General features: G+C 44.0%; 1 protein-coding gene across 7 annotated transcripts in view; it reads right to left on the bottom strand.

Annotated features, from left to right (window-relative positions):
• Nucleotides 1–2,655: 2,655 nt before the first annotated feature.
• Nucleotides 2,656–12,122, bottom strand: part of ARHGEF5 (Rho guanine nucleotide exchange factor 5) — a 34,306-nt gene continuing 24,839 nt past the window's right edge. For 6 of the 7 annotated variants that reach the window (XM_039720035.1, XM_039720053.1, XM_039720043.1 and 3 more), the window contains exons 6-15: nucleotides 11,224–11,384; nucleotides 10,231–10,383; nucleotides 9,465–9,594; nucleotides 7,814–7,888; nucleotides 6,343–6,432; nucleotides 5,873–6,027; nucleotides 5,077–5,238; nucleotides 4,630–4,700; nucleotides 4,200–4,304; nucleotides 3,839–3,993 (exon numbers count right to left, since the gene is read on the bottom strand). In XM_039720035.1, the coding sequence (XP_039575969.1) occupies nucleotides 3,839–3,993; nucleotides 4,200–4,304; nucleotides 4,630–4,700; nucleotides 5,077–5,238; nucleotides 5,873–6,027; nucleotides 6,343–6,432; nucleotides 7,814–7,888; nucleotides 9,465–9,594; nucleotides 10,231–10,383; nucleotides 11,224–11,384 (1,257 nt within the window). Of the gene's footprint in view, nucleotides 3,994–4,199; nucleotides 4,305–4,629; nucleotides 4,701–5,076; nucleotides 5,239–5,872; nucleotides 6,028–6,342; nucleotides 6,433–7,813; nucleotides 7,889–9,464; nucleotides 9,595–10,230; nucleotides 10,384–11,223; nucleotides 11,385–12,122 lie in introns of all 7 variants that reach the window. The other variant, XM_039720072.1, reaches the window with a different exon arrangement.

The following is a 12,122-nucleotide window of genomic DNA, read 5'->3' as shown; positions in this document are numbered from 1 at the left end:
ATCTCTAGACGTGCCTCCCAGCCCTAAGAATTCTGTGATTCTGTTCTTTTCCTGTAGCCTGGCAGGAACACATTTGTTTTAGGTGTCCAGCAGCTTTTGGTTCTTCAGCAGCTGGGGGCTGCAAGGAACAAATGGCACTTCTTGACTTGTGGGCGCTGTAATTTGTGTCCTTTCAATGCTTAACAATTCTTAGTAAAAAGAAGGCTCCTAAGAGAGCAGCACCAGGCACTGCTTGCATGAAGAATGAGACTCGTGTTCTGATGCACCAAAACAGAACATCCTTCATCCTCCTCCTGTTTATTGGCTCAAAATTCCTGTCTTTATTTCAAGCTTCACTTTTGGCTTCTAAGGCCTTGCTTCCGCACATGTTTTCACCTGAATCGTTTCATCAGGTTAAACAAGTGTAAGCTGAAAGATCTGTGCCAACATTTTGGAGCCAGTATAATTGGTCTAACAGTGCACCTGGTTCAGCCCTCAGCTGCAAGAAGTTGGGACTAAAATGGCATTTAATTTGTTAACAAGATTCAGCTGACAAGACACAACATCTTGCAGGGTCATGGGATCTCTTCAATATTAGAAAAAAATGCAAATACAAAAATCACTATCTGCTTCAAAAGTTTCTGAGCAAGGTTGTGTTTATTTACTGAACTCTGGTCTTAATATCACTTTTTTTTTTGGTGAAAATAATAAGAACTGTGGAAAATGCTTTCATTTATTTTCCTTGAGGAGGGACCAACACAGGTCTCCAGCACCACTTTTTGGGTTTTTTTGGAGATATATATATATATACACATACATATATTAAACTACTTTATGTGAAAAATGTCAGCCATCATAAAATTTGATTTTCAGACATACACCCTGACTTCTCAGCTTCTCTACAAAACTTGACATGAGTACATGCAGCTCATGCTTGTACTTCATTGCTGTCCTTTTCAGAAAAAGAAATTAGTGTAACTGCCCTCTGAAGGTTGTCTGTAATTATTTATTTTTTCCAGAAATCCTGAATTTGTTTTGTCCAGATACACTTTGTGTCAGTCTCCACAGGTTCCTGAGGAAGATACAGTGGCACCTCTCACAGAATCTTGGCCAATAGCAGGAAAGTGTTGGGATTTGCATGACATATGCTATGCTTCTGTTTAATATTGATTTTCTGGTAAATCAGGTAATCCACACTAGATAACATGGGGAGAAATTGTGGCACAATTAAGACTGTCATAGGACACAGTAGGCACTCTGCTCACTTGATTCCTGTATTGTGAATGTGCAGTTGGGATGGATATTGTACTAGTTTAATTAAGTTTATACAAATCAAAGATACATCAATCAGTTTCAGTGTAGATTTGTTTATGGATTTTGGTGGCAGGATGGGGCTAAAAGTTTAACTAAACAGTGAGACGTTGAGGCCTGTCTAAAATGTAAGAAATCAAAGTAACCTGGTGTTTAAGCACTTGTTCTTAGAAGCTAAGCTGACCTTGAAATGCTCCTCAACATACAAAAGCCTGACATCAGGAAATAAAGGCTGTACCTGTGACAGGGACAAGTTAACCTTTGATCCAACTAGTTAAAAAGAGTATAGAAATGCTGTCAATCATGACAACAGTACCCTTGAAGTTTCCCATGTCAAGTGGAATTTTAACAATACAGAATTTAGCATAGAAACCACTTTGGGAGGCTCTAATGAACAATCTACTGCTTGCTTCAAGAGCAGAATTTGAAAGAGTAAAGAACTCTCAACCTGAGGTGTTGAACAAGATGACTTCTAATTTAGAAGGGGAATATGTATGGCTGGCTCCTCCTGGATGAAGCTGACGTGGATGTGGGATGCCTCAACTGCCTGGGTGAGATGACCTTACACAGCTGAATTGATCCCATGGTAGCATTCTGTGTCCCACCTGACACTGACAATCCTGGGGATTTGGAACTGCATAAATTCATGACAGCTGGATAGAAGCAGGCATTTGGGATATCTCAATATTCTGGGTCTTGTGGAGGATTATAACCTTCCTTCTGTAAGTCTGAGGTAGAGCTCAGCTTTGGCTTTTAGCTCGAGACCAGCTCCAGTCCTTCTGGGCGGGGGGTGGGAAGTGTTAGCAGATTGTTGTCTGACCATAGATTACAAATTGAATAACTGGGTCCTGTCCTTCTGCTCTAGTGGGCTGGACTCCCATTTTCTGTAGTTCATCCCTTCAGCTTACCTTCAGTTATGGATGACTAACCACTGTGGAAGAGCTGCAGCATCAGCTCTCTAGGGCTGGGGATAATACTGAAGAACCTTAAGGCTGGATAAATCCAGGTTTCCTCACTGCCTTTGCTAAAGAGAACTGTTTGTACTTACCAGTCACTTAGAAAGGAAAATTATAACAAAAAATACTGCATATATATTCAGTAAATTGAATTACTTACACTTGAGAGGAAAACCTAAGTAACAAGGCAAGCAGAAAGCTTTTTAACTGGAGAAGTGCATGAGTTTATTAGGACTAAAAGCAACTTTTTTCTTTTAATCCAGCTAAAATTATTGATATAAATAGGCCATAATAAGCTATTCTAGATACAATGTAAATGGGATTTAAAGGCAGAATGTTACAGAGACAGAAAGCTGGAGATACAAAGGTAACTAATTCTTCAAATATATTAAATGCAAGAGGCTACACGTGGCTTTCTTTGGTGTATTGATTCTTAAACTTGATCTTGCATTGACTGAGCTGAACACTTTAACACAGAAACAGTATTTTACACTTGAAGGCATATCCTCAAATAGACAGGTTCTGCACAAATGCATGTAAACTGGACTTAAAACCAGAGAGTCCTTAAAAGAACAAAGACCCTGGTGCATATTTTGCCTTTATCTACAGTGGCTAAATATCTCGGTGTTCTCCATAAGTGTGCAAAATGGTGCATGCAATACCACATCAGCAATCAGAGTAAGAGCAGCAGTAAAGTGCCACTTCATTGCATGTGCCTAGTCTTGGTTATTTTGTACGGGGCGTGTACCAACATGAAATATAAATCCTTGTCAAAAGTCACTGATCTTCCAGGGGGAGGCAGAGTAAAAAAAAAAAAAGTCAGTTCAGATGGCTTGGTGGGATGCTTGCTCAGAAGAGAGGTGACCTTTGTAAAGCAGATTTCTCAGCATGATACTTCTTATGTGGGGGAAATCATCACAGTGTCTTCTGAAAACTCTGCTTAATTCCAACAGATTTTGTAATGCTGTCAAGGACTCTTAACAGCATTTGGGTACAATGAAATATTTGCCTATCTAAACCCCTGTAGACTTGCATGATCTAATACATAAATTGCCCAAAATGGAAATTACACTATGGAGATCAACGCCATGAAGGTATCCAGAGGATATTCAAACAGAATATTCTCCTCAGCTCTGTTGTGCTTTGCACTTAGCACCTTCCTTCCCAGGAACTCGAAGCTCTCCGGCTGCTAATACTAGTGAATTTAGCCTCACAACATGCAGTGAGGTAGGTAAGTTTACCCCCATTTTGCAGATGGCAAAACTGAGGCAGAACTCTGAAGTGACTTGCATAAGGTCCCGCAACTTGTCAGTGGCAAAACCCAGAATATGTTTCCAGAAGTCCAGACCCCAGACCTCTGTCTGATTTAAGTCCCTCCCTACTACCACAAAGCAAGCAATACATGCAACCTTTATCCTTCCTCTTGCTGCCATAGTCCTGCTGACACAGAGGAAGTCTTTCCTGATTGAATTCCCGCTTTCTTTGGCGAAAAGTGCTGTGTATTATGCTCTTTGCAGAGGCATTTCTTCTGAGGCACAATGGAAAAGCCATGGTTTCCCCATGGCACGGAGACTGTACAGGTCCAAACAGTCTTATTTCTTGCAGAAGACCTGCTGCTTGGCATTCTTCACCCGTTGCTCCTCCTTCAGGTTCTTCTGCCGTACGTGTTTGCTGGAGATGTTTTCCACGTGTTCCGAGGGGAACCAGCCTCTCTCCCGGTCTGAGAGTTTTACTCCTTCTATCCACCCTATTGTGTAGGGAAAAGCACAACGTGAGGCAAAAGTCACATGTTTTTTTCACTATTTCCCATAAAAAAGCCCCCTTCAAAAAGACCTTAAGGGCAAAGGAAAAGACCCCCTTTCGGCTTCCAAATAAGGCATACTAAAGAAGATGAAGAATTCCTCTGCCCTCTCAAGCCTACAGTTTAAGACAGGCACTGTTCATTCTGCTCACCATCATTGCTGTACTGCATAACCATGATGATATCTGCCTTCTCCAGAGCCAGTTCATCGTTTTCCCGAGCCTTGTAAGTCTTTATGCACTGAACCTGTGGTGCATCTGAAGGGGAGGAGAGATCACATTGATATATTGGAAAGCAACAGTAAACCTGTGGGCATCAGCTCCAGAGGAGGTGGAAAATAAAGAGCTGCCCAAATAAAAAGCAGAGAAGGGGACACTGCAGGTCTTAATCTAAAATGAAGCCTTAAAACATGTAAAATAACTGCCAGCACCCAGCACTGAGGGAAAGCCCATTAGCATGTTATTGATCTACAGAACCCCAAGTATTCTGCACTGGAATCCTTCTGGGGTGTCCCACCTCACAATGCTTGTGACTCCTGCGAGCCAGCCCACCCCCACTGCTGCAGCAGCAGAGCAGTCTCACCAGGGCATTCCAGGAGGTCCGGTTCTCCCCGCGGAGGAGCCAAAGCAGAGATCCACCTCAGCTTCTCACTGCTGGAAAACAGCACAGAGTAGGTACCAGCATTCAGGGTGAGGGACAACAGTCTGGTGACTGAAATGGGGTGTAGTGGAGGGGTGTTTGCCCACACAAAGGGAAGCAGAGAAAGGAGATGGGAAAAGACAAAAATTCCCATTTTTGGAGTCTGATGGTATGACATAATGTGGTAGTATTGTATGAGCAGCTATGATGAGAGAGGAGGAAGGTGTTTCACAAGGAAATAGTTATAGCAAGAGGATGCTTTTCAAGACTTCTGCTTAGCAGCTGCATTTGGTATTTCAGCATTTGAGTAGATGAGCGACAACCATCAGGCTACTAGGTAGTGTCTGGCCATGGTAACGGGATATACTAAAGGTAAACTTGAGCTCTTACTGTGTCTCTGTCCGAAACAAGAACTCCACTCTTTTTCCCTGGTTATTCTGAAGCAGAAAGAGACGGAACAGATTCTTGTTTGCCCCGTGGAGTTTCATCTCACACTTCTCCCCACGCACGTAAGAGAAAGCAGCATGGTCAAACACAACAAAACGTCCACCCCTGCAGGTCAACCGGAGGAACAAAAGAAGGTGAGAGTTTTAAGGTGATGAGGGTTATACATAGTCTGCAGGAAAGCAAAAAGCTTTTAATGAGTCTTCCTCTGCTTCAGACATCCTAAGCAGTGCTCTTGTTAGAATTCTCAGAAGACCAAAGAGAGAGAAGGGATTTAATGAAAACGGTAGAAGTACTAAGCTCTGTCCTGTCAGAATTTTGTTTGGTAGCTTACAGCTTAAAAACAAACCCAACACAAGTAACCAACAACTCTCTTGACAAACCAGTGATTTGCACATTCACCAGTCCTCATATGATGCTTTAAGAAGAAATTATTTACCAAGTAAAACTAGAATAAATGGAACACTTGTTCAAGTGTTTCACATTATAGAGACTGCAAAGGCAGAATAGAAGTGTTGTGCTAGGGACCACAAGATATGTTTTTGTATTACAATATGTAATTAAGCGCTGGGACTATCAATTTCCACATACTTGCATGATACTCACATCAGGTTGCGACAGGAGAGTGACTTGACTGCCACTTGCTGGCAGGCAGAGGGAAAGGACTCTGTCACCAAAGCACAGACCCCGAAAGAGACAGGTATTTTAGAAGGGGCAGCAAGAATTGTGTTGAAGCACTCACTCCTTGGGCCGAGACAGGAGCAGACAGTCATTGAAAAGATGTAGGTAGATGGGCCGGGTCGTGACTTTCCATTTTGGACTCAAGTTGTTGAAGTCCAGTGCTGTCAACTCACCACACTTCACAAGTCGCCTCGACTGTGAGATAAGTGGGAATATCTGCAAGACAAAAATCAATATTTATGCACAAGAAAAAGGGTCCCTGTGAGTTTTGGATTTGCATTTTTGCCTTTCTCTTGAGGAATTGTGCTTTCAGTTCTCTAGCTGGAGAAGTGTAAGTCATGGCAGACACCTTCATGAGAAGGCTGACATGAATGATTGGGCAAGGGAAGCACTGATGAAGAGCTGGCCTGTGGATGATGTTCTGGTTCAACAGCTCTGTGTACATCTGAGAGGAAAACAAAAAGTGGCTTTGTGAGGAAAGACAGAAAATACATTAGGCTAGAGCAAGGCCCAGGGAATGGACGAGCTCACCTTACACTCGAATTCAATCTTCTGGCTGAGGTAGATCAGCTCTTCAGTGCTCTTCATGCGCTGGACATTCTCATTGCAATCCTTGATGAGCTGCAGAGGAAAATAGATAAGCAGTGAGGTGGGAGCAGAACTGCGTGGTGGGATCAGTACTACTCCCAGGACCCCCTCAGGTGTCAGCGTAAGTGACAATTTCTTAGTCATTCTCCTGCAAAAAAAGTATATATTACAATCAGAGAATACTCTGAGTTAGAAGGGACGCACAAGGATCACTGAGTCCAACTCCTGGCCCTGCACAGCCACCCCAACAATCCCACCCTGTGCCTGAGAGCATTGTCCAAACGCTCCTGGAGTTCTGGCAGCTTTGGGGCTGTGACCATTCCCTGGGGAGCCTGTTCAGTGCCCCATGACTCTGTGGGGGAAGACTCTTTTCCTGATATCCAACCTAAACTTCCCCTGACACAGCTCCAGCTGTTCCCTGGGTCCTGTCCTTGGTCACACAGACCAGAGATCAGGGCCTGCCCCTCCTCTTCGTGAGGAAGCTGCAGACCTGCTGTGAGCTCTGGCCTCAGTCTCCTCTTCCCCAGCTGAACAGACCAAGTGACATCAGCCACTCCTTTTGTCTTCACCTCCAGGCCCTTCACCATCCTAGTGGCTCTCCTTTGGAAGGTCAAGGCTAGTCGCCTTTGCAGCAGAAGAGACACTGGAGACATTGGCAGAGGGTAAAAGGCAGGGGCCCAGTCCAAGGTTTATTTGGAGCTCCCCAGGGAGCCCCACACCTCAATGTGCGCCTTGCTCAGAGTAAAACAAAAGGAATCTCAAGGTTACATTTAAATGGGGGGAAGAAACCGAAGGTAGATACATTTGCTGACCAATAAAGACCCTCCAGGGATGCAACCTTAGGGATGGACATTTGGGATAGTGTATAAAATAATACTTGGAGGGCTGACCCCTGGCCTCAGACTAATCACTTGACAACTTGGACTGAAATTTCTAGATAGAGGGGATGGGATGCTGAGTGACTGACAGAGAGCCAGGGTGAGGATTTGGGGATGTTCTCAACACAGGGGAATGATTACACAGGTAGAGGAAGGGGGTACAAAAAGGGGTACACCATTTAGGGAAAATAAGGGGATACAAAACCAAAACTATTACAAAGTATTACAAAGGATAAAAGCACACTACAACATTTTTGTCTTCACCTCCAGGCCCTTCACCATCCTGGTGGCTCTCCTTTGGAAGGTCAAATCATCACTAGACAGAACAATCCACCTTATGAAGCTGTACAAATTTTAGATAACCAGTTGTCCCAGAAAACATTAAACCTTGCCTCTATAATAAACAGGATAAGAGGAAGGGATGCAACAGAGTAAAGCTGTGGGGTTTTTTAAAGCAAGATTTTCTTGCAGGGACAAGGGTGGGAGTTGATGATTAGAGACAAAGGTAAGACTGCACAAAGGATAGGCACCTTTACCTTTTCAAGTGCATCATAGGCCTGCGTTGCTTGCACTTCCTCCTCAGACCCGGGCCGAGTTCTTTTCAGGATGTTCTGTGTGAGAAAAGATGATTTTCACAATGCAAACAGAGAAAGGTGGACATTACCACCACTGAAGAGGACAATAAATAATAAAGCAGAAGTAGCTGATGACATGTGGAGACAAGAAAGCCTAAAAACTGAGAGTCAGAATGTCACTGTTAAGTCATACTGACCAGTGTATTCCTTTAAATCTAAATTGTATTAATTATCACGTAGTAGTTATATGGCATAGGAAGCAACCATTAGCTAAACCACAAGTGGATGTATGAACAGAATAGAACTCTCCTTTTCTCCTGTTAAAAAGAAGCTCAAATAATCAAAAAGAAGAATTTCATAGAAAGAGCTCAAAATTAATTCTTTAGGGACTGGCTGGTTCCCTGTCTGGATGGCTCTTTATTAGTCAAATTTGCAGGCAAAGCATAGACACAGACTGTCTTCCAGAGGGCAGCCAAGGAACCCTTGCTTTGTTTTCCTAGCAGGAAGCCAGAAAGTTCAATAAAATGTAAATCAGCATGTTCTGAGAAGACTCCATAAATCCTTTATTGGGGTACAATTAAAGTAGTGTCACAACAAAGCCCTAAATGATTCATAAACAACAATGCCTCACGCAGTGGCACATCCATAATTTCCTGAACACCTCCAGGGATGGGGACTGCATCCTGTCCCTGGGCAGCCCCCAATCCAATACCTCCCAACTCGTTTTGGGAAGAAATCCCTCCTGATGTCCAACCTGAACCTTCTCTAATACAGCTTGAGGCCATTTCCTCTTGTCCTGTTGCTTGTTCCCTGGGAGCAGAGCCTGACCTGCCCACTGCACCCTCCTGTCAGGAAGTTGTGCAGAGCCACAAGGTCCCCCACTGAGCCTTCTTTTCTCCAGGCTGAGCCCCTTTCCCAGCTCTCTCAGCTGCTTCCAGATCTTGGGTTCCCTCTGGTTGAAATGATCCCAAGGTGTGTTGAAAGTCTCTTTTCCCCAACCCAGCTGTCAAAGAACTTATCAGGAGTCTTCGGCTCACATTCTCAATGTTGTTGTTTATTATATTTTATCTAAAACATTTTCTGTCTGGCCTGCTGAGATCTGTTCTGCAGGTCAGTCTGAGGCACACTCCCCGCCCATGGGGCTGGTGTTGTCTTTTATACTACAAACTATGTATTTGATATTTACAGTTGTGTCCCAATACCTATCACCTATGTTAGAGAGTGACTTTCTAGTCTAACTCAATCCCAAAGTGCCACCATCACCAACAAAATGGAGGCTAGGAAGAAGAAGGAAGAAGGACAGGACAATACCCAAATCCCTCCATCTTGTGCCCTAGAACCCTGTAGTAAAATTCTTCAAAATTCTACCTTTCACCCTGTGATAACTACTGTTATGCTATCTAAACTTTTGTGACCTTTAATTCTTCATACAGAGGTGGTAATTTGTTCCACGGGTCAAACTCAAAGCCACAGGGGTCTTTGGCTGCATGGGCTCCGACCCCCCTGCCAGGGCTTTGAGCCATCCAAGGCATCCAGAGGCATGTTCTGGGTTCCAACATCCAGACACAGCTTGAGGGAAACTTGAGGGAAGGCAGAGAATCACCACAGTTACCTGTAGGAGGAGTTTGAGTCGAGTGATGCGCTGGAAAGGGAGGATGAGGAAGGATTTAAGTGAGAGGCGCTGGCACACTGGATCACTTTCCAGTCTCTCCAGGACTTGCTGGAACCCTGCATTTCCATTTCTGTGGGAGTGGCAAAGAAAAAAAAAGACATCCAGGCATCAGAGTAAATAAATAACCTTCCTAGTATCAGATTTCAGGGAATGCTGGAGTACTCCCAACAGTCAGGTTTTGTCCCTGGGGCAAGAGGTGTCAAGAAACTGCACCACTCTGCTGCTGAAGAGCAACTATGGGTTTCTAACAGCTACAGGATGGCAGTATGGCTGTTATTATCTCTCTCCTCTTTCCACAGCTCTCTGGAGTAAAAGCCAGAAGTAACATCTACATTACAACTCCCTCTATCAGCAGTGCTCCTTTCACGGGGACAGTGGTGATTTGCACTCTGGCTCTCAGTGACCAAGACTGAAAACCATTGCCCAGGATGGTCATTTTTGCTCTCTTCAGTAGAGGGCAGACAGAGAACAGCTTGCAACAAGATCAGACATTACATATTATTTTCCTCTCCAAAGCTATGGGACAGAAACCTGCAGGAGCTCTGTCCTGCTGTCACAAATGCCATTGAACTGAGGAAGGTTCTTCTGGGGGGTGTAGCAAGAGCACTGCTCAACAGCCCATTCCTGCAGTATTCCCTATTGTTTGAAAGAGTCAATATTCATGGAAGTAAGGGGGAGAAGCATGCAGCAAATGAGAAAAACTTACAGTAACCTCTGGAAGGTTTGATCCTGATAGGTCTGGTTTGTCACATATGGCAGATACACCCGGCGGAAGTCGGGGGCATGTTTCAGAGCCACATCACACACATGGAAGGTGAACATGTCCTCTTCAAATTTCTCCTCCAAGTCAAAGAGGAAACTGCAGCACACGGATGTGGTGCCAAAAAAGGAGAGGGAAACATCAGTGTCATTTAGTCTTCTAAAACCCTGACAGCCCACAGACAAGCACAAGTCAGCTCTTTAGTTCTAGAGAGAGTGTAATTTCTGGATAATGACAATATAGGGCTTGGTATCAGCAAGGAAAAAGCAGAGGCGGAAGACCTCTGTTCTTGAGACGTCATGCTTCTACAGGCATGGTCAGGAAACAGCTGAAAACTAAGACCTCACCAGAATAATCTTGCTGGTAGAAATGGAAAAGGTAGCAGCAAACCTTACCAGCTTAGTCATTTATGTAGTCAAGCCTTGCAGGAGGAAAAGCAGAACAGAATCCTACAACAGACAGGATTCCTTGCATGTGGAGTCATGTTCACATTTCATGAATTACGCTCTATTGATTCACATTAGTTTCTGTCAAGTGATGGTTGTAACTTACTGTTTTCCCTTTATTTTCCCCCCGCTTTTCAGCAGGGCTCATGCAGCTGCCCCTTTTGTCTTGTATTTGGCAGGAACTGTTTGGATTGAGGTCTAGTTAGTCAAGTTTAATTGTAGTTGAAAACAGTAGCAAAAGGCTACATTACCATTCTGATCCCCTGCAGCGAGCTCTGTGCACAACTGAACCATAATATCTGGGATTTAACACCAGAATTCACACTGCCCTGTCACCCAAAAAGGTGAATATTCCTTTCCAGGCAGTGTTGGTGTGTTACCACTAGGTGCTGTATCTGCCTTGAACGGTGAACACGCAGAAGAGGAGTAAGAAACATTCCTGATGGAAGCACCATGTGCCTGTTAGACCTGGAAGCAAAGGGCCACGTCTCACCTGGCACTGACATCGCGCACATCAGAGAGGCGCGAGAAGAGCCACTGGCGCTCCTGGTTGGTGAGCATCGCCTGGAGCTCTGCCGAGCGCTGGAAGTGATCCACTGCCACGTTCAAACTGCGCAGGTAGGAAGCCTCAGATATTATCAGCTCAAACTTGGCCTTGGGAGAGAAAACAAGGGAGCACAGCATCAGTACACTGCACAAGTCTGTGAGGAATCTTACAGAGAGGAGACAGGGCAAAGCAGGAAAACCTCCCAGCACATCTTGCAAGGAGTGTGTAATTACAGAAGAGAGGCTTTAGAAAGGAAGGGCAAGCATGCTATTATAGACTTTCTTTAAAAAACAGACTTGTGGTATGACTTAAAAATAGTTACTTGCTCTCATTTTACTTTTTATTTCCCCTCAACACCACTTTCACAAGCTCCCATAAAGTCCAGCATCCATACCACACACCTTTTCTCCTTCATTAGGCTTCCCATGCTGTTGTTTTCACCTCTTTCTCTGAGTCCTCCTATCCACCTATCAGATCCTCTTATTTTCTTTACCCAGTTTCTCTGTACCATTGTGCTGAATCCATACATCAGTCTACTCTCAGCCCTGCAGCTCACACAAGTCAATTTGCTAAACTCACACAGGTCAATTTGCTAAACTCATATTCTACCACAGAAAATAGAATTGACTGTGGTTTTATTAGCATTTCTCACAAGCTTATGTATGGGAGAATGCTGCAAGTCTTCTACTTTTACACACCCTTTTGCACTGAGCATACTCAAAATTCCGTATCTTGTTCCCACTTTTCCACAATAACTCCCTTTTTCTTGGATTTATTTATACAGCACAGAGTGTGTCCTTCAGTGCTGCTTTTCTCTAAAATTCAGCACTTCACCATTGCTCTAC

Source organism: Passer montanus, unplaced genomic scaffold (genome assembly GCF_014805655.1).
Source record: "Passer montanus isolate IOZ18808 unplaced genomic scaffold, ASM1480565v1 scaffold106, whole genome shotgun sequence".
NCBI classification, from domain to species: domain Eukaryota; kingdom Metazoa; phylum Chordata; class Aves; order Passeriformes; family Passeridae; genus Passer; species Passer montanus.
Note: the sequence above shows the minus strand (reverse complement) of the source record. Positions and strands in the feature narration are given on the sequence as shown.